The 21,694-nt window shown below is 43.3% G+C and overlaps 1 protein-coding gene across 2 annotated transcripts; it reads left to right on the top strand.

Moving 5' to 3' along the window:
• The first annotated feature begins 1,620 nt into the window (after window positions 1-1,620).
• On the top strand, window positions 1,621-21,025 carry galnt6 (UDP-N-acetyl-alpha-D-galactosamine:polypeptide N-acetylgalactosaminyltransferase 6 (GalNAc-T6)). Of its 2 annotated transcripts, none has more exons than XM_084332827.1 (11): window positions 1,621-1,758; window positions 3,709-4,215; window positions 5,643-5,815; window positions 9,335-9,484; window positions 11,915-12,149; window positions 12,242-12,359; window positions 12,476-12,676; window positions 13,044-13,175; window positions 16,311-16,415; window positions 16,609-16,767; window positions 18,643-21,025. In XM_084332827.1, exons 2-11 carry the CDS (start codon window positions 3,737-3,739, stop codon window positions 18,754-18,756), a joined length of 1,866 nt encoding a protein of 621 aa, XP_084188953.1. In that variant the 5' UTR covers window positions 1,621-1,758; window positions 3,709-3,736; the 3' UTR covers window positions 18,757-21,025. The 2 variants fall into 2 exon arrangements, with proteins under 2 accessions (XP_084188953.1, XP_084188952.1); XM_084332826.1 differs by lacking the exon at window positions 1,621-1,758 and adding an exon at window positions 3,352-3,524.
• The last annotated feature ends 669 nt before the right edge of the window (window positions 21,026-21,694 follow it).

Consider the following 21,694-nt stretch of genomic DNA (forward strand, 5'->3'; position numbering starts at 1 on the left):
GGAGAAGCCCGATAGTCAGAGCGTCTCCTTTGGCGCGCGCTTCTCCATTTCTGAATAAATCAGTCTACAGTTTCAACACGGCGACATTGTTGTATATAGTTTTTAATTGCTTTCCCATTAATAATGAATTTCTGTTGATGTAATGAGTTAACTTACAGTATTCTATGGTGATCATTAATTAAGCCATATGAATTCTGCTTTCACCAAATGACTAATACATGATGGCACATGGGACGACGTCGACAATCATTAGCCCCTTTCGTGACTGATGCACCGAGTGAATCCCCTCAATTAACCCATAATTAACTCGCGAAACACTCGTTCTACAAGTATGGCAGAGAGTAGAGACATTTCAAATTTGTTTCTCTGTCCGAAACCCTCGCAACTACCTTTGTTACACCCCACAGGGGCGTAGCTGGGGGGGGGGTAGCTTAGGATGATTCCAAGGGCCCAGCTCTGGGGGGGGGGGGGGGGGGGGGGGCCAAAAAAAAAAAATTTTTTTTTTTTTTTACTAGACATCACTCAGGTGTATTATTGATGCTCTCATTGATACTATGTTTGTTTCTGAAGTGTGTGTGTGTGTGTGTGTGTGTGTGTGTGTGTGTGTGTGTGTGTGTGAGAGATATATATAGAGAGAGGGGGGGCTTTGGTAGACTATTGCATTGGTCCATTCATTGAAGATGAACGCAATGCGACATCCTTTACTAGGCTCACCCACCAACAGTGCAGGTGCTGAACTGCTGATCCGAATGTATATGGTAAAAACCATATTATGCGTTTTCATCAATAAAAAAATGGCAAAAAAAATCCGCTTACGCGTGCTCGCATTCACTGGGGGCCTACAAATACATCCTTTCATGGGGCCCAGAATCTGGAGCTACACCCCACCTACTACCCAACCTCCTCCAATGTACAGTTTCTTCGTCAAATGTATATACTCTCTTTTTAGACTATTTTTGTATCACAAACAGTACTGTATTTGTAAATCTGGTACGTCATAAATGTCTAGCAGTATACTGTCTATCATATATGTATGTCATTATTATGAATTGAAAATGGGGGACCCTGATGTAAACAAGAAGTCTTTCTCTGGTCTGCATCCCCTTAGCAATTGTGTGTATTGAGCCGTACTGTATTGTACCCATGCTGCAATCTGTTAATACAATTTTCAATCAATCAAAACTTGTACAACAAGCGTTTTGCGGAGGACCAGTTCTTCTGAGTTAATTATGGGATTTTCCAATGGAGGAGCAAGAAGGGACTGTGGATTCACTCGGTGCATCACAGTCACGAACGGGGCTATAGACAATCATCGGCCTGCCCGACATCGATCGACAGAGGTGGATATTTCGATTCAAGAATGTTCTGTTCTTGACTTATTGTTATGTTTTCTTCTTGACTTGTACGGCCCATGGGGACATTAACGTGTGTTGTCGGGCCTTATACATAAATTTGATTTGATTTGATTAAGAAAGTCTGACTGTAGCCTATTAACATGTAGTCTATCGTGTGTAGTCTATAGACTAATCAAAGAAATATCAAAGACATTGGGGTTCGAGGGTGGAGGAACAAGCTCACTTTAGGAGCCAGCCGCCACTAGGGGACTCGTTCTAATCATCATGTCAACGCATGACACCTGTTCCGTTCAAAGGAGCGCCGCGGGACCACGATGCTGCTGCAGGAGCCCAGCCCATACTGAAGAAACTGCACATTAATACCGACACTCGACACTTCAAATCTGTGACCACCAGGTTTCAGGTAGGCTAAGCCTATATTGTGTGAAGTTGTGTCAAAAACGCATCCAATATAACCTGACAGTAGCACCAAACATAGCAGCCCGCATTGTCAGCTTATATTGCAATGTTTCTGATATTGGGCGCTATATAGCCTATATGAGTTTACTTTGGCTTTTTCGTCTGTCGGTATAAATGTAGAAACGTGCGCCTCGTTGTGCGTAAAGGAGAGAATAATATGATGCATCTAAACTTCGAATATTGTTGGCACATGTCATTTGCGAAAGCAGAAGTAGTAGGCTACAGTGCGTTAGTGAGTGGCACTGTGTCCTTGACTGGTTAAAACTAATAACTTCCTGATGTGTTTGATAAACAGTTTCCTTGTTTCTTGTCGAGCGCACAGCTCAGTTGAGACTGAGGAGTTTAGTTAAACGTCACTTGGAGCGGCTCATCTCGCATGTGATGGCAAGGTGCGCCTGTCAGAAAGCGATGGTGGACCCCCCCAGTCTGCATTTATTGTCCATAGTCTTGCTACTCATTTGAATTCAGAGAGTATGGTGGTATTGGGAACGCATCCAACCTCTACAACTGCATACCTGTGGGACTATTTGTGTGCCCAATGAAGAACAAAATACGACAAAAAAAACCATAACCATTTCATACGTTTACATTGTTTGTCTCGTTTTTAACTCTACTGCCAAGATCATTGTTTTACTCTGGACTGTTCTGTTTTTATGCCCTGTAAGGTGACCTTGGGTGTTTTGAAATGCGCCTCCAAATAAAATTTATTATTATTATTATTATTGAAAACATTGAAGAATGCAATTCATCAACATTACATTTTGGCATTCCATTGTTGACCTAAATAATGTCATTAATTAATTAATCTTTCTGACACATATTCTCTCTCTCCCTCCCCATACTATGAGTGCAACACAAAACAGGACAAACGGGTTTCCCGATAGAGATGCAGTAAATAAAACCGGACAAACGGGCTCCCCGATAGAGATAAATGTAATGACGACATATGCTGCACTTCCACACATTGCTCCGTTCAGAGTCACAAAGGTGTGTCTCCGAATCATTTATGAAGGCGTCTGGCTTCGGACTGTAGTGAATAAATTATGACCAAAGTAAGAGTGAGTGCCTGAGCAGTGATCACCTAAGTACATGATGAGGGTTGGGATGCAGGCTATGCAGCAACAATATCCCCTTTCACATAATATACCTGTACCAGGAAATGGATCCTGTCTTGTGTCAGGACTGGGTAAAGTCCAGTTATGTTCACCATACCGTCTCCTATTTCCTTGTGATCAAGGTGACAGTTCACCATAGTTGTGGAACACGTCTGTGTGACGTTAAGTGTGTGCGTGTGTGCATGCACAAGCTGGGTGTTGGTGCGAGGCATCGTGTGTCACTCATTAACCTGTGTGAGAGCCACCAGCACGGGCTCACCTGTTGCCACGTGGGTCCTAGATGGCTGAAGTTCCAGCAGGTGGATGCAGGTGTTTACTGAGAGGTGTGTTCTGTTTGTTCACTCTCCCTGCTGCCTGTACCTGTGGGACAGCATTCGGGGAGAGAGAGAGAGAGAGAGAGAGGGTGGGGGTGGAGGAGGAGGAGCAGCGAGAAAGGAGGAGGAGCAGCGAGAAAGGAGGAGAGGTAGGCTCCATAGCAAGCTGCTATGACACTTGTTGATGCACAAGAACAGGTTTGAAGGATTAGTGTTGAAGGGATTGTTTTACTACTGCACAGTACCGGTACCTTGTGGAGCATTGCCTGCACCGAAAGAAGGTGAGATTCACAAACTATCTTATTTGGTTTTTCGAGGGAAAATGGATTTCACTGGGAGACAAATTTCATGTCTTTTGAGAAAGCATTTTAAAAGCTTCACCAAACCTTTTTGGTAAGGGCTGGGTATTGAGAATAAGGTTTTTATTTATTTATTTAAAATGTTGTGTTCCGTCTTATCTTACAGGCTTTGGCTGTGACACCCACTCAAAGTTATGCGTCTGTTGCGCCGGCGTATGTCCCCGCTGAAGCTGGCGATGCTGGGGGGGACTCTGTTCATGGTGGTCCTGGTGGTCCTCCAGAGGGACGTGGGCTCGGGACCCGCCCAGGACCCCTGGTTCCAGGATCTGGTGGATAAGAAGGACAAGGTGTTGGTCATGGTGCGCGGGGCCGTCAACAACCTGGGCTTCCAGATCGGAGCTCCGCAGCCCCCGCCGGTAGCGGAGCAGCCCACCCAGGACGCCCGCTGTCCGTCCGGCTTCTACAGCCAGGCGGAGCTCAAACCTGTCCTGGAGAGGCCCCCGCAGGACCCCCAGGCTGCCGGGGCAGACGGCAAGGCCTTCCAGAAAGATGAACTGAGCCCAGGGGAGGTGAAGGAGAAGGAGGAGGGGATGACCAGACACTGCTTCAACCAGTTTGCAAGCGACCGCATCTCCCTCAGCCGTAGCCTTGGAGATGACACCAGGCCCCCAGAGTAAGAACCAGTTCACAGAATGTTCAGACTGGCTGATAAAGAGACGGCTTCTGGCGTCCCATTATCTGTCTCGCCACTGACTGCATACTGGCATGTAGTAGTACAGAGATGGTAATTAATCTATGTACATTTGGTATTACAGAGATAATAGTTCATCTATATGCAGTGCATGTAGTATTACAGAGATGGTAGTTTTTTTTCTCCCATCCCACCCTTCCCGGTTGTTGCGTACTTTCCCCTACTGTTGGTCCGGGAGACCGGAGACTGTTGCATGCTTTCCTCCGACGCATGTGCAGCCTGGGGCAGGCCAACCTGGCCGCGCAGGTTCTCACCGGGGAGAGTGTAGCGTGTGGGAGGCCACACGATCTCTCCTTAGTTCCAACCCTTGCTGAGCAGGCGCCCCGACCGAACTGTAGGGGTCGCTGTCCACAACGCCCAGGACCCACCCTTCAGCTTTCCCACCCCCTGATGCAGCCAATTGTATCAGTGTGAGAGGCCAGCCAAGCTGATAGCAACGCCGGGAGCTGGATTCGAACAGGCGAATCCAGTGTCTCCCGGTGTTGGTGACAAACGTAGTCTCTGTGCGCCACCTGCCCCCCCCAGATGGTAGTAGTTAATCTATGCATGTATTACAGAGATGGTAGTTAATCTATGTGCATGTAGTATTACAGAGATGGTAATTAATATATGTACATTTGGTATTACAGAGATAATAGTTGATCTATGTGCAGATTTACAGAAATGGTAGTTAATCTATGTGCATGTCGCATTACAGAGATGGTAGTTAATCTATGTGCATGTCGCATTACAGAGATGGTAGTTAATCTATGTGCATGTAGCATTACAGAGATGGTAGTTCATATCCGGTTAAGCTCTATTCAGTAAATTGGTCAGACACGGATATACCTACATACATGGCAAAACCAGAACATTCAGAATCTTATGGAAACGCAGCTCACAGATCTGGATGAGGTGTAGACATGCCTCACTATCCATGATAATGGCGATATATCCCAGGTATTTTAGTAGGGTTTCTCCTGATTTGGATATGTTGAAAACGGCATCCAGAAGTTATTTGATGTTAAATGTAATGTTGCCAAATGAAACCTATCAAATCCTTAATATTAACAGACTATTTATGTGCATCTAGGCCTAAATGCATTCGCTAGTGTTCATTATTGTCCATTTCTCAACATCTGAAAAGGTCAAGGTCTTGATTATTTTCTGCCATAATGCTGTGTGCCTTTCTTTCTTCAGGAGTATTTACTCTGTGCTTAGGGTTGTGCTTTATTTATCTAAAAGTGAGTGAGCAGAGCACTGACCATGACAGAAACTATGCAAACAGTGACTTGATATGACTGGCTCTAACTGACCTTTTTAAGCCCTTCATTGAGTCGGATATGAGAGCATTTCCCTTCTCTCGACAGGTGTGTGGAGCGAAAATACAGGCGCTGCCCCCCTCTGCCGACTACCAGCGTGATCATCGTCTTCCACAACGAGGCGTGGTCCACCCTCCTCAGGACTGTCTACAGTGTCCTGCACACCTCCCCTGCTGCCCTGCTCACTGAGATCATCATGGTGGATGATGCTAGTACTGCAGGTAGGACGTCACACACACAAACACACGCACAGGAGGATTTAATTAAAACATATGGTTTCATTGCTGAGCTGGGATGGGCAGTAAAACATGTTATAATAATACATCAAATTTATATAGCGCTTTTCTTAATGCTCAAAGACACTTTACAAAACAAACAAATGAAACAATACAGTTTTAGTATCATGATGAATTGAAAATGGGGGACCCTGATGTAAACGAGACAAAAGTCTTTCTCTGGTCTGCATCCCCTTAATAATTGTGTGTATTGAGTCGTACTGTATTGTACCCATTCTGTAATCTGTTAATAAAGTTTTCAATCGATCAATCAATCAAGTAGAGAAAATACATTACAAAAATTATATAATACAGGATACTTGAATGTTAAAGGTAGAATTTGCAATGTCGTCAAACGGCAAACTCTAGGCAAAAGAGCCCCCACTTATTTAAAAAAAAAAATTATTGTGTGGGTTGGATTTCAGTGGGTAGGGAGGGATAGCTACTGCTGGTCACACCTCCGGCTCTACAAACCAAGGTGTGGAGTTCCACAAATCAGGTTAAACCCAGATTCGGCTCAAACAAGGGACTAAACACGTTTCGCAATTATGCCACAATAATGTGGAACGCCCTACCCACAGCCGTAAAATAATGTGAATCCCTATCCTCCTTCAAAACCGCTCTCAAAGAGGACCTACGGGTGGCTGCAATTTGAAACTGGCCCCGGTAAATGTCCAAATTGCTGGAATATATTGCATGTTAATTGTAAATTGCACGATTAGTTATTGAGTTATTTTGAGTTGTATGAAGAGCGTTACATCACAGCACTGCTTTTTGTTTTTGAAGGCTCAGTCATGTGTCGCACAGATCTTGCGTTTTGTAGAGGAAGTTGTATTTTGGTTAAAAAGAGGATGTGCAGCCAGTTACCATCTTTTACTATCAAGTGTGTTTCCATACCTCCTTTATTTTTATTTTTTTATTATTGGAAAGTTGATGCCAAGCTATTTCTTTTTTTAACCGTGAAATTGAAATAAAACATTTCAGAAAGTGAGTAGGTCTAGCAAATAAAAGCTATAATACTAATAAAGACTTTTGTAGGGTTGGGAAGCTGGTGTTTAATGCAGAAGTGTTTTATGTGTGTTCAAATTCCCTAGCCTAAAGGATTCGGCAGGTTATTTTATTCTGAATATTGAATAAAGCTGGTATTGATTTTCAGGGTATAGCCTACAATTTTTTTTATTCCAATCACACAAATAGAATAATTTATATATGATTCCAATGGTCTAATTCATGCAAGCCTATTTCAAATGTTAAAGCAGGCTACAAGTCAGGAGATGCGTTGGCAATCTGTTCTGTATGTTTTTCCATTTAGTTTATCTCTTTTTCTGGAGGGGAACTCCACACAGAAAGGCCCAGGAGATGCCACATCTTGGTACCTGGCAACTCGGCCACCTGGTCCCCACGCAGGAATCACCAGGCATATTTAATAGAGCTGTGAATCTTCACTGGCCTCACGATTCGATTATGATTCAGCTGTCCACGATTCGATTAGATTCTACGATGCAGCTCAATAATATATTACATCCTCAATTTTAAAATCGATATTACTGCACATGGCTACTTTTTCATCAATTAATACAAGCAGTCAGATAAATGAACTTTTATTTAGAAAGTTCTTAATTCAGAATGTCAAAATAAATGTCTTTACTAGTGTTGCATGATACAGATACTAGAAAGGTATCTCGATACCCAGCTGTTAAAAACGGTTCAATACTCTTTATTAGTATTAGTATCAATACATTTAGAATAGCCTGATGCTGTATTTTCTATGAGTTGAGTGGATGCATGACCAGAGCACTAGCTTTAAAAATTAAATAAGATTTTTTTTACATTTTAATAATCTATTATGTTCTGTCACTGCATCGATGCAGAATCGTCCACATCCGCATCGCGATGCATCCTAGAATCGAGAAATTTCCACACCCCTAATATTTAACATAAATCACCACCAGGCATATTTAACATAATTGACGATAAGAGAGAGTGACTCGTATTGCCAGGCATTCACATTATATTATCGGAGGCAGGGAAATCAATAGACAAACAGTAACGCTCCCTGCACTGGCTACTTTCAATGGATCTTCAAAAGAAACACACAAAAACAGAAAACGATATGCTGGCTAAAGATAGGTACATGTTGGACTTACATACTTAGATTAGGTTAATTGTGTGCCTACAATCTTTAAAAATATATATATATATATTTTTTTAACCTAAATGTAGTCGAACTGAAATGGTTTTTCCTCCTATCTTTGACACCTGCAAGTTACGATAGGAAACCGGTTCTCTCTAACCGGACAGGTCTCCTACATTCCTGGCACTGGTTGTGGAGAAAACTCACTTGGAATGAGGAAGGTTGTGTTCTTCCAGTTGAGCAGTTTCACCGTATCTGACATAACCCTCATGTCCGCCATCAAAAGATACTTGAAACCATTAATCTTTTCTTGATTGGGGGAGCAGTGGAAATAGTTTTACTGTAATCATCTTTTGGAATGTTATGAGATAGAAAAAAGCAACATGCGATTCAGCCTCATTTACACTCTCACTTCCACCCCTCCATTTTGAGTCAGCATCTGAAAACACTCCATTTAGAGGGCTAAACAGAGGGCTAGATGACCACTTGCTTTTTGATCCACAAAATAATTGGACACACAGGCAGCCACGCGCAAAACAAAGCGGTAGGACCAAGGGGGGGGGGGTGGTACTGGGATCTACCCTTAGTCTACTGTCAAACTGTAGGGAATCCCATTGCTTAAGACAGCAGAGCTAACGTAAGGATGCTTCCTACTGCATCCTACTCGTTTGAGACACCCTAAAACTTTCAAATGTAAACTAGAAATGCTACCTAATATATGAAGCTTCCATTTGAGACATAGCCATGGTTTTGTATTGCAGCTATGTGGGAAGGCATGCCCTGTAGTCAGGAAACCATAACCCAGTTACCAGTTCTGCCTCTTCATTGCCATACATTTTAATGTCAGTGTTTTCATAATTTATCAATTTTATCTGTTCAGTGCCTGTATGGGAATAACCCTTTTATGGCTGCTATTTCTTAGCTTCCTCTAACATGCAATAAGTAGGCTATGGCTACACACAGACCTTCCAGGTATACTTACAGGGTACAACTAACTTGCTATTGTTGCTACCAGTCTTTCTCTCTCTCTCTGACTCACGTAATTAATTTGTATCATACAGTCTTGACAGTGGAGACGGCAAAAGGTTGATATGGCTAACGTTACAACAGGCCAAACAGAAAAATTAAACGGATGTTTTTAGATTTGGTTGGTTTGCATGAGAACGTACCTGTGTTTTTCAGACGTGTACCCCACTAGCATGTTTGTCCTGCATGTCCTACATTTCTGTAATAAAGAGTCTTGGCTCTGTTTTAAACCACAGGTTCCTGTGAGTGTAGTTCATATTCTGTCTCATACCTAAGATGATGATGTTGATGTTGTGTCCTCTCAGAGCACCTGAAGAGCCAGTTGGACGATTATGTGCGTCAGTTGAAGATAGTTCACGTGGTCAGACAGCCGGAGAGGAAGGGCCTGATCACTGCCAGACTGCTGGGGGCCGGCGTGGCCCAAGGAGAAGTGCTCACCTTCCTGGATGCACACTGTGAGGAAATCATTCAACACACACACACACACACACACACACACAAATGCCGTATTTGAATCCACCGATACTTGCACAGGATTTAATTATCAGAGGTTCAACATGGTTTTAGGCCACTTAAAAAGCCCACGTTGGAGATTTTCAACTTCAAACCTGTGATAATCTGACGACAAGATGGATGCATCTAGTAGAGCCTGAGGCCAAGATGGATGCATCAGTACTACAGACTGGAGGCTAAGGTCAAGATAGATGTATCTAGTAGAGGCTAAGGCCAAGATGGATGCATCATTACTATAGACTGGAGGCTAAGGCCAAGACGGAGGCCTCCCTCCTAACTGTTTTCAGTGTTTAAAAATATAACCCCAGGAGTGATGTCATTTTCATGCAGTTAACTGAAATCCAGACTTTGGAAACTGGACTGCACAGTGTTGTGATTTCCAATCAGGAAAACCGACCGACACATACATCCATCCAAGGGCAGGCTCTACTAAATTAGATGCGATTCTCTGTATTTTACCAACTTTACCAACACTCTAAGCATAAAAATAAAGTTGATTAATTATTATTAATAACAATAATAATAATAATAATAATACCTTGGCTTTATATAGTCTCTTTCAAGAAACCCATGGACACTTTACAAGGCAAGAAAGAGACTCCTAAGGAATAAACTAAATAAATGGTAATAACGATAGGACAGGGAGACGACTAGAGGCAGTAGGCCTTAGTGAACAGGTGAGTTTTCAGGCTTGAAGGAGTCCAAGGATGTAGGATCTAATGTATGCTAATCACATGCAGAATCGAGCCAAACCAGGCAATATAACATCTTTAATTAAATGTTTTGGTGACAGATAAAGCCCAGAGCAGGCGGTGTACTTACAACTTCACACCTCAGGCAGGCTAGATGTTAATACAAGTTAAGGATACAAATAGCATAGTCTCTTCCTCATGTCCTGACTAACTACAGTAGAAACTGAACAGAATATTGCCATTTGTACACACACACACACAGGCCAAGATAGATGCATCCAGTACTGCGGCTAAGGCCAAGATGGATGTATCTATTAGAGGCTAAGGCCAAGATGGATGTATCTAGTAGAGGCTAAGGCCAAGATGGATGTATCTATTAGAGGCTAAGGCCAATATGGATGTATCTATTAGAGGCTAAGGCCAAGATGGAGTAGAGGCTAAGGCCAAGATGGATGTATCTATTAGAGGCTAAGGCCAATATGGATGTATCTAGTAGAGGCTAAGGCCAAGATGGATGTATCTATTAGAGGCTAAGGCCAATATGGATGTATCTAGTAGAGGCTAAGGCCAAGATGGATGTATCTAGTAGAGGCTAAGGCCAAGATGGATGTATCTAGTAGAGGCTAAGGCCAATATGGATGTATCTATTGGAGGCCAAGGCCAGGATGGATGCATCACTACTAAAGACTGGAGGCTATGGATCTAGTAGAGGCTAAGGCCACGATGGATGTACATTTGATTCTCTGTATTACCTACCTTTACCAACACTCCAACCATAAAAATAAAGTAGATGGGGAGCTCCAGTAGCTCACCGCGTACCTCGAGCGCTATTTCGGTGCCGGGGACAACCGTGCTCGTCACGGATCTGGGGTAGCAAGTTCGATTCCCGGACTGTAGCCGTAACTTTCTCAGAGTGTCTTCCCCCATCTACCCCCATTCAACCTGTTTCTGTCGGTCACACTTGACCAGAGAAAAAGAGCGATAAACGCAAAAAGAGCCAGCGGAATGGCCAAAGTTAAAAAAAAAAAATAAAGTAGATTTATTAATAATAGCTTGGCTTTATATTGTGTCTTTCATGAAACCCACAGACTCTTTACAAGGCAACAAAGTAAGAGGACAGGGAGACGACTAGAGGCAGTCGGCCTTGATTCCAACTCTGGAGCATTCCATACTAAACACCCGTGCTTGTGGTGAAGTCTACCAAATGTCATATTCAACCCTTTCACTACCACACTACAGAAGGTTAACCCTTTACTATCACACTACATGATAGATAGACACATCTATCTATCTATCTATATATAATGGGTTCAGGTCTCCCACCATAAAACTGTCAAGCAATTTTAACCCTGTTCAGCAGGTCTGCCTTTACAACCTCTTTATGTTCCATATCATTACAGTTTATTAGAGAATCCAAGTGCTGCTTCACTGCCAGCTGGCTCTCCAACTATGGAGAAAAATTTACAATTCACGTCCCAGTGGTTGGAAGGGAATACCTATCGAGGCTAATATATTGGAGGCTAAGTCGCCCGATGGGAGTACAACACGTGCTCAAATCGCGCCGGTGGAGTGGTTGGGTGTTGCACCCAGGATAGGACGGCCGTGTCCTCTCCTCTGTTTAGCCTAATTGGCGCCTATCGGGATATTGAGTGTTCTCTCCCTGTTCCATCCTCCTCCTAGGCGAGTGTTTCCACGGCTGGCTGGAGCCCCTGCTGGCCCGCATCGTGGAGGAGCCCACCGCCGTGGTCAGTCCAGAGATCACCACCATCGACCTCAACTCCTTCCAGTTCAACAAGCCTGTGGCCACGGCCCGCGCTCACAACCGAGGCAACTTCGACTGGAGCTTGACCTTCGGCTGGGAGGCTATCCCTGACGCAGAAAAGCAGAAACGCAAGGATGAAACCTACCCCGTCAAGTAAAGAGGAGCCTAATCATGTTGGAGGAGTGTTATTTGTTTTAAAATTGATTGAATGGTTTCTATATAATGATGAATACGTCTCTCCCCAGAACCCCTACTTTTGCTGGTGGTCTGTTCTCCATCTCCAAGAAGTACTTTGAGCACATCGGGACATACGACGACAAGATGGAGATCTGGGGGGGCGAGAATGTGGAGATGTCATTTAGGGTTAGTCTCACTTTTTCCTATTCCATCATAGTTTTATATATCTTCTCGTGACTTGATTTATTGATCTAAGGTGAGGTCATGTTTCAATGAGTGTTGTGCATCTCTGCTGTCCCCAGGTTTGGCAGTGCGGGGGTCAGTTGGAGATCCTTCCTTGTTCTGTCGTGGGCCATGTGTTCCGCACCAAGAGCCCCCACACCTTCCCCAAAGGCACAGAGGTCATCACCCGCAACCAGGTGCGTCTGGCCGAGGTCTGGATGGATGACTACAAGACGATCTTTTACCGCCGCAACCAGATCGCCGGCAAGATCGCCAGCGAGGTCAGTCTGGACAAGATAAATATTCATATACTGAATGGGGTGTTCCAATGTTAAAGGGCTCAGATTTACAGACTTAGTCATATTCTCTTTGTTTTGTTTCAAATCATGTATTATGGGATATTGTTTAGTGATTAACTGGCACCAAAGGGTATCACTGATGAGTATATTGTGATAAAAAGGAGTATAATTGGCACCAAAGGATTCATGACTGCATTATGTCATTCTTACTCTGGTGTTGGTTTGATGTCAGAAATGAGTTTTCCACTTGTTGTACATGTCAAGCTTGTTGTACATGTTGAGCTTATTGTGCTTGTTGTGCACATTGAGCTTGTAGTGCATATTGAACATGTTATTGTGCATGTTGCAGAACAAGTTTGGGGATATTACTGAGCGGTTGAACTTGAGGGAGAGGCTGCAGTGTAAGAACTTCACCTGGTTTATCGACACTGTCTACCCAGAGATCTTCATCCCAGACTTGCACCCTGCCAAATTTGGAGCAGTAAGTTTATGTTTTGCAACTTTTCCCCTTGGGGATATTCATAATTTGGAGCTGTATTTGGCTTGTTATTGCATCTCTGACTGTGTGTGTGTGTATATATTTGCATTGTGTTATTAATAACGGGATACATATGTCTCACCTGTCCAGCAGATCACACGTTCTTTATTCTTACTTCATATTTTTTTTTTATCCACTTTTTCTCCCATTTTCTATATTTTCTCCATCCCAATTTCGTATCATCCAACCCTCCCCTGTCACGAACGCTGTTTCTTGCCTCCCACAAGCCGGCTGCAATGTGGACTAAGTCATACATAGCACAAGTCCCCTCCGGTACTTGAGGTAACAGCAGTCTCATCTTTTCACCTGCGCAGCTCGATCTCTCAGTGGCGAGGAGTAACGCGTGGGAGGCTCACGCTGCCCTCGACACTTCCTGATTCTACTGCGCAGGCGCACCAACCGACCTGTAGGAGTCGCTGTCCACAACGCCCGATCCCCACCCATCAGTTTCCCACCCCCTAATACGGCCAATGTGTATTAGTATGAACGACCAGCTAAACTGAAAGCAATGTGGAGCGCTGGGCTCGAACAGGCGAGCCCAGCGTCTCCGCATCCGTGGCGAGCGCCTTGCCCACTACGCCACGTAGCCGCCCTACTTCATATTTTATCTTGTTTTTTATTCTTATGTTTATTGTGATGTGACATTTGGGATTCATATGGCCATTGGTTGGAAATACTAAGTTAAGGTTGGCTAGATAGATGGAATTAACAACAGTGTATTTGTATATCAGGAAGATACTAAATTCAATGTGACTGGGCCAGCTGACGAAATCATTGATTGATTGATTGAATTGATTGATTGATTGATTGATTGATTGAAAAGTTTATTAACAGATTGCAGAATGGGTACAGTACATCTCAATACATACAATTGTTAAGGGGATGCAGACCAGAGAAAGACTTTCGTCTTGTTTCCACCAGGGTCCCCCATTTTCAATTCATCATAACATATATGACATACATGACATACAGATAGACAGTACTGCTACATCTATACATTTATGACATATCAGATTTGCAAATACAGTACTGTTTGTGATACAAAAGTGTCCAGAAAAGGAGTGTATATACATTTGGCGTAGAAACTGTACATTGGAGGAGGTTGGTGGGGTGGGGTTGGGTGGGTTGGGTGAGGGCTGTACATTGGAGGTGGGGGGGGGGGGGGGGGGGGTTGGGTAGGGGACATACACACATTTTACACTGTACATTGGAATGTTGACAAAGCCTTACTTGGTCATTTACTGTACAACTAGGTTAGGACATTTGTAGGGGCCAGTTTCGAATTGCAGTCTCACGTAGGTGTTTTTTGAGAGTGTTTTTGAAGGTGGGTAGTGATTCACATTCCTTTACAGCTTTAGGCAGGGCGTTCCACATTGATGTGGCATAATTGCGAAACGTGTTTAGTCCCTTGTTTGAGCCGAATCTGGGTTTTACATGATTTGTGGAGCTCCCTCTGGTGTTGTGATCGTGGTATTCACTGACCTTTGGGAAGTATTTTGACATGTACATGGGTACCTTGGTCGCGTAGTGTATCTTGTAGACCAGGCCCATTGCAAGTTGTTGTACTCTGTCGTCTACTCTAAGCCATCCTAGGTTGTCAAAGTGGGCAGGGGTGAGGTGGGTTCTAGGAGTCAGGTCAAGTAGTAGTCTGACTAGCTTGTTTTGAGATGTTTGTAATTTGTTTTTTAGTGCCTTTGAGGTGCTTTGGTACCATGAGGTGCAAGCATAGTCGTAGTACCCTTGAATGAGTGCTCCTGCTAGAGTCTTCAGGGTATTCTTGTTTACCAGAGAGGAGATCCGGTACAAGAATCGCGTTCGTTGGTTGACTTTTTTTATTACATTGGATGCCATTTTGTCACAGGAAAGATTAGCCTCTAGGATGGAACCCAGGTAGGTAATTTCATCTTTCCTTGTGATAATATTGTCACCCACTGTAACCGAGAAGCCGTCGGTCTTGCTGAGTTTGTTATTTGAACCGAAGAGAATGGACTCTGTTTTGCCCATGTGTAATGATAGTTTGTTGTCGGCGAGCCATATGCAGATTTTGCCTAGTTCCGAGCTGAGGGCTTTTTCAACCTGTAACTTGTTCTTGTCAGAGACCAGCAGGGCTGAGTCGTCCGCAAACAGGAACAAGTTGCAGTCACAAGCTGACGACATGTCATTTGCATAAATTAGGAATAGTAGCGGTCCTAGTATGCTTCCTTGTGGAACACCACAGCTCACTGTGAGGGGGGGGGATAGGGTACCGTTTACTTCCACCATCTGTTCCCTCCCCTCCAGGTAGGATTGTATCCAGCTCACTGATAAACTATCAAAACCAATTGCTTTTAGCTTGTCAATCAGAATGGTGTGATTGACAGTGTCGAAGGCCTTTTGTAGGTCCAGCATCATCTAATAACATTAACAAAGACCAAGAGAAAAACTCGCATATAGTCTAAACCAGTCTGGCAGGGAGACGAGATCAACTGGTCTCAGGTTAATTTGATTAGCGCACACACACACACACACACACACACACACACACACACACACACACACACACACACACACACACACACACACACACACACACACACACACACACACACAGAGATAGAGTCACTCACTCACTCACATACATCAAAGACTCACTGAACAACCAAGACACATTAATTCAGTTACATTACCCCATGACCATTGTCTCCTAGGACAAGTTGACCAACTGGCTTGAACAAATGGGCGTGTCTAGACTAATTTGTTGATTAGAAACACAATATAAGACGGGTCCTTATGTGACAAGAGAGAGACAGAGATGGAAGCGTAGGCTGTGACGGAGGGAGAACCATGACTCGAAAATGCTCTCAACTCGTTTTGTCTGCTGCAATAAATCAACCAAAACCAAGGAGCCATCGCTTTGAACCAGATGTTTGCCTTCTCCTTATTTGAAACCAGAATCGGCTACAGACTCAATTATACATCAATTGCTATTTGTTGTATCACATTCATATTACCCTGCCTGTACCTCCCCTTCCCTTCCCTTCCCCAGTGCTGCTATGACCAAGGGGGTTAATAAAGATGCATCTTCTACTTCTTCTACAGATCAGGAACTCCGGATCTCAGAGTTGCCTGGATGTGGGAGGGGATAATAACAATGGAGGCAAACCCCTGATCATGTACGTTTGTCACAACATGGGAGGCAACCAGGTACTGTAGCTCTTTGTTTGGTTAGATTTTAATGCTTTAAATTATGTTTGAACCTGCGCCAGGTTTGACGTTTAGAATGTAACTCAAAACATCTGCAGCTCTCCAGTTCCACTGTTTTCAGAGATGTTGTCTGCTGGGTCGCTGGTATTGATCGTGTGTGTGTGTGTGTGTGTGTGACTGCTGTGTCCACTAGTACTTTGAATACTCATCACATAAGGAGCTGCGTCACAACATCGGGAAGCAGCTGTGTCTCCACGCCAGGCCTCACCCAGAGCCTGTGAGTGTGGACTTTTGTCAGCTGAAGGGGAAGGGCACCAGTGTGGCACCAGAAGAGGAGTGGATCTTTACAGAGGTAAGGAGCTCTGGAGAGAGGAGTAGATCTTTAGAGGTATGGCGCTCTGGAGAGGAGAAGATCTTTACAGGGTTAAGGAGTAGATCTTTAGAGGTATGGAGCTCTGGAGAGGAAAATAGCTTTACAGAGGTAAGGATCTCTGGAGAGGAATAGATCTTTACAGGGCTAAGGAGCTCTAGAGCGACTGCTGACAAATGTTATTCATTGTCTTATTTCTCCTCAGACTATTTTGAATAATCAACTGTGGACTTTTTTTTTGTTTTATTCCCAAAGCTTATGCTACAAAGCGAGGTAACTTCAGGTTTATCGCTGCATTTTCAGTGATGGTTAATTTTTTTACCTCATATCTGGTAACTTACAGTATGCTGCACACCTAACCTGCTCTGGAGCAGGTGATGTTCTAGCTAAGGGATCAGACATGGAAAAGAACCACCTATTGACCAATCAATAAAAAAAATGGAATTAGTTTTTAGATTATTTGCAAGAAAGCCTATACTTTCAGACTATGTTTTTATATTGGTTTGTCATTTGTGCCCAGTAGATCTTAATAATAATGAATAATAATGACTTGGATTTATATAGCGCTCTTCACTGACCCAGAGCGCTTCACAGAGTCCATTATTCGTTCATACACAGTCATACCGGTGGTGGTAAGCTACAATTGCAGCCAGAGCTGCCCTGAGGCAGACTCATGGAAGCGTGGCGAATAATCATCGCCTACAGCCCCTCCGACCACCACCAACATTCATTCACATGCATACACATTCATACGAGGCAAGTAGGTTAAGTGTCTTGCCCAAGGACACAACGGCAGTGGGATGGACATGGGCTTGAGCGGGATTCGAACCACCAACCCTTCGATCATTGGACGACCCGCTCTACCCCTGAGCCACGCCGCCCCACAATGCGGGGTGTTCAATGCAAGCTAGGTTGGCACAATGAAAGGAAGTGGATGTGTAGTAGTTAGCCTAGACTTTGGCCAACCAACACCTCTCCCGGAGTTTTAGCTAGGCTAGCCGCTACGCATCCACTTCCATTCATTGCGCTAAGCTAAGCTAGCATGCAGCCGGATAGCTTTCTACTTAACATACAAGATAGGAAATTGGTATCTCTCTTTTTGTCTGACTCTGGAGAAGACCGTAACCGAATTTCCCATAATGTTGGCTTGTTCATTTTAATGATTAGGCAGAGATAAGCCTATTAATTTGTGCCAGCAGTCCTTTCTTGTGACCCATTATTATAAACTATTTATAATTAATAACTATATATTATAATAATAATAACTTTATTTCTTTTTTAATTTTTGTTCTTTCTGCACATTCCTAGAAGATTGGTCATCTACACTACAGTATTGCTGAAACCACCACTTTAATGTGAATAAGCTCAAGTGGGAAAACCCACTAACCAAGTGGATAACCACCATTACATCTGTTAAGGGTAACTGTGGTTGTAAAGGTTAGTGAGGCCAGCTGCCACAAAGATCCCCTGGGTATGTTGAACTGCTTCGTAGTATAGACCCAAAGATACCCTGGGTATGTTGAACTTGCTTCATAGTATAGACACAAAGATCCCCTGGGTATGTTGAACTTGCTTCGTAGTATAGACCCAAAGATACCCTGGGTATGTTGAACTTGCTTCGTAGTATAGACCCAAAGATACCCTTGGTATGTTGAACTTGCTTCGTAGTATAGACCCAAAGATACCCTTGGTATGTTGAACTGCTTCGTAGTATAGACCCAAAGATACCCTGGGTATGTTGAACTTGCTTCGTAGTATAGACCCAAAGATACCCTGGGTATGTTGAACTTGCTTCGTAGTATAGGCCCTGGGTCTAGTGTGATGGTTGACCCTTTTTCCTTCTATGCCACCCTGCAGGAACAGCTCCTGAAGAACCCAAGCAGTGGGATGTGTTTACAGCTGAAGGAAGGCCAGGTTCAGATGGACTCCTGTAATGCTGCTGATCTTAACCAACACTGGGCCTTCAGCTGACCTCCGTGTCAGCCACACATGGATCTCATGGCTCTCTGTGGCCCCTCTGTACAGACTCAGGACAGAGGAGTCAGCTCTAGCCTAAAGGATAGCATGGCTTCGAGTGGACAGTTACAGGTGGAGTACAAATGGCCACCTGCAAGGAGCAGGTCAGGGTGACCTCTGGCTCATTTTAAACCTATTTATGATGGGAACTCGGGAAGAACAGTGGGAAGTGGTTGGGGTTCTTGCTGCGGCGTGTGAACTTTACAGTCAGGACTGGCAGCCACACAGCTGTGGCACACTCAACTACTGTGAGCTTAGCAGAATGGTGCCTTCTACACTCCAGCTTTGAAAGTTATGGTTTTGTCTTTTTTTCCTCTGACAATGAATGTCTGTGTTGCGGTGATGACATAAATATGAAATATATATATATATATATATATATATATATATATATATATATATTGCCAAAGGGAGAGGTGTCATATTTTAAATAAAGAAAAAGAAAATGCATTGTTTGCTTCAGCTAAATTATCTTTGTTTTTTTCTTCATCATTCAGACCATTACCGAAATGATCTGCTGTACAGTGATGTGTATTTCTTTGTATGGTTGCCACAACTTTGGCCAGTTTTGAGTAATTACTAGTGGTGGGACTCGATTAAAAATGTGTATCGAGGCGGTCAGGTGGCGTAGCGGAGATTGCGTTCGTCACCAACGCCGGAGACGCTGGATTCGCCTCCCGGCGTGTCACCAGCTTGGCTGGCCATTCACACTAATACAATTGGCAGTATTAGAGGGTGGGAAAGCTGGCGGGGTGGGTCCAGGTCGTTGTAAACAGCGACTCCTACAGTTCGGTCGGGGCGCCTGCTCAGCGCGGATAGGATCTAAGGGGGGTAGTGTGATCCTTCCACACGTTACACCCTCTCAGTGAGAGTCCGCGCTGCCAGGTGAAAAGAAGCGGTTGATTGGCTAGACGTGTGTCGGAGGAAGCATGTGATAGCCTCCACTCTCCCAGACCGACTGTGGGGGGTAAGTGCGCAGCGACCAGGAAGGGGATTGGAAATTGGCATAACGACTAACATTGGGATGGGAGAAAATCGGAGGAAAAAGGAGGGGGGAAAAGATCAATAAAAAATAAATAAATAAAAATGTGTATCGAATTAATTCGGGACTTTATAGTTAATTAATTGAAATTAATCTCATATCAATATTTGATGTGAAAAGCAACATTTTTCAATTCAAATGGATTTTGGTATACGAGTGAATCAATGAATATACATTATACATAAGTTTAAGCAGCAAAATCCTGTATTAGCTACTACACAGACCAACAGATCAATGCAATTTTTAACAAAGTGCAGCAATTTTAGGAATAATATATATATTATATATATAGCGCAAAGGACCTTTTGTAAACTCAAGCACTTTTGAGGTAAAAGTAAAACGCAGTACATTCCAGAACAGTTGACCATCGAAAAAAATAAAAACTCTTGATCTCAATTTCTCTTATTTTTTTCAGTATTCACAAACCAGACTAAGAAAAAAAGTAATTTGTGATTTATTATACTTATAGCACATGCATGAGTCTGGTCTCCTTTGAAAGGTAACATCATTATAAAAATCATCATGCGATTAAATGCATAATTTCTTTTTACTTTTAATTCTTTCTGTAGTTAATTAATCGCAATTAATGCGATAAAGTCCCAGCCCTAGTAATTACACTTGTAATATGTCTACCAATCCGCAGCTTTGGTATTATGCATTGGCCAGATAATGGCATAGGTCTCATTACATTCAAAATGGTACAAGTAACACATCAGTTGTTGAGGTTAATGTCGTCAAATGCCACCTCTTGTTTTCACCTGGCTGTACAACGACATGCAACGTCATTGTTAGCCAACTCTACTCCAGAGATAACCGGGTTTACAGAACTGATAATGAGATATTTTCATATGATAATGAACCCATTGAGCTTATCAAAGGGGCTAGTTAATGGTTGCCTCAGCTAAGTGTGTTTATCGAAGGAGCAGTTTTTTTTTTGTTTTTTTTTTTTAACAGTTGGTTGGAGCTTCAACTGAACTGATGCTGAATGAGACTCTTAAAGGGATATTTCACATTAGTAGAACTTGTCACATTTCAGCTGTCTTGCCTCTATGAAAGTACTACAAGTAAGCTAGCGACCACTGCTGTCCCCGTCGTCCGCTATCGACACCACCGTTCCTCCCAGGTGTCGGACTCATTAATTTGCATTCGTTTTGAAGGCCTATATCTAAATATACTGCTGAAGTATAAACAAATTGCTGCTGTGCAGATTTCAATAAAACAAGACAATTCTGACTCAAGGGTATGTGTTTGATTTGGCATTTGATGCATCTTCACCAATTTATTACCAAAATCTGGTGAATTTGTTGTAGGTTTGACGTTTGAGAGTGTGCTTTGTGTCAATGTTTGAGTGGTTGCTATGCTTACCTGTTGCCTTGCTGGAAGAACGATTCTAAACATTCTGTGACAATTGGTCGAACTACACCTCGAGTAAGAAAGTTCCTTTACTACTCAAATAAGCATATTTTAGACTTGACTAAATGAATGGAAGTGAATGAGGAGCCTGACACCTGGGCGGGATGGTGGACAACAGGGACATCAGTGGCTCTGGTGGCTCGGTAGGTAGAGCAGTTGTCTGGTAATCCGGTGGTTCCTGGTTCGATTCCCGCTCCTCCCAGGCAGTGTGTTGAAGTGTCCTTGAGCAAGACACTTAATCCCTAATTGCTCCCGATGAGCAGGTTGGCACCTTGCATGGTTGCCTCAGTCTGCTGTGAATGGCTAAAATGTGAGGAAAAAATGTGTTAACCGCTTTGGATAAAAGTGCTATATAAATAGTCCATTTACCATCAGTGGTCACTAGCTTACTAGCAGATGACCCTGATAGAGGTTAGACTCTTCTTCTACTAAAGTGAA

This window comes from Notolepis coatsorum, assembly GCF_963971535.1.
Source record: "Notolepis coatsorum genome assembly, chromosome: 17".
Lineage (NCBI taxonomy): Eukaryota > Metazoa > Chordata > Actinopteri > Aulopiformes > Paralepididae > Notolepis > Notolepis coatsorum.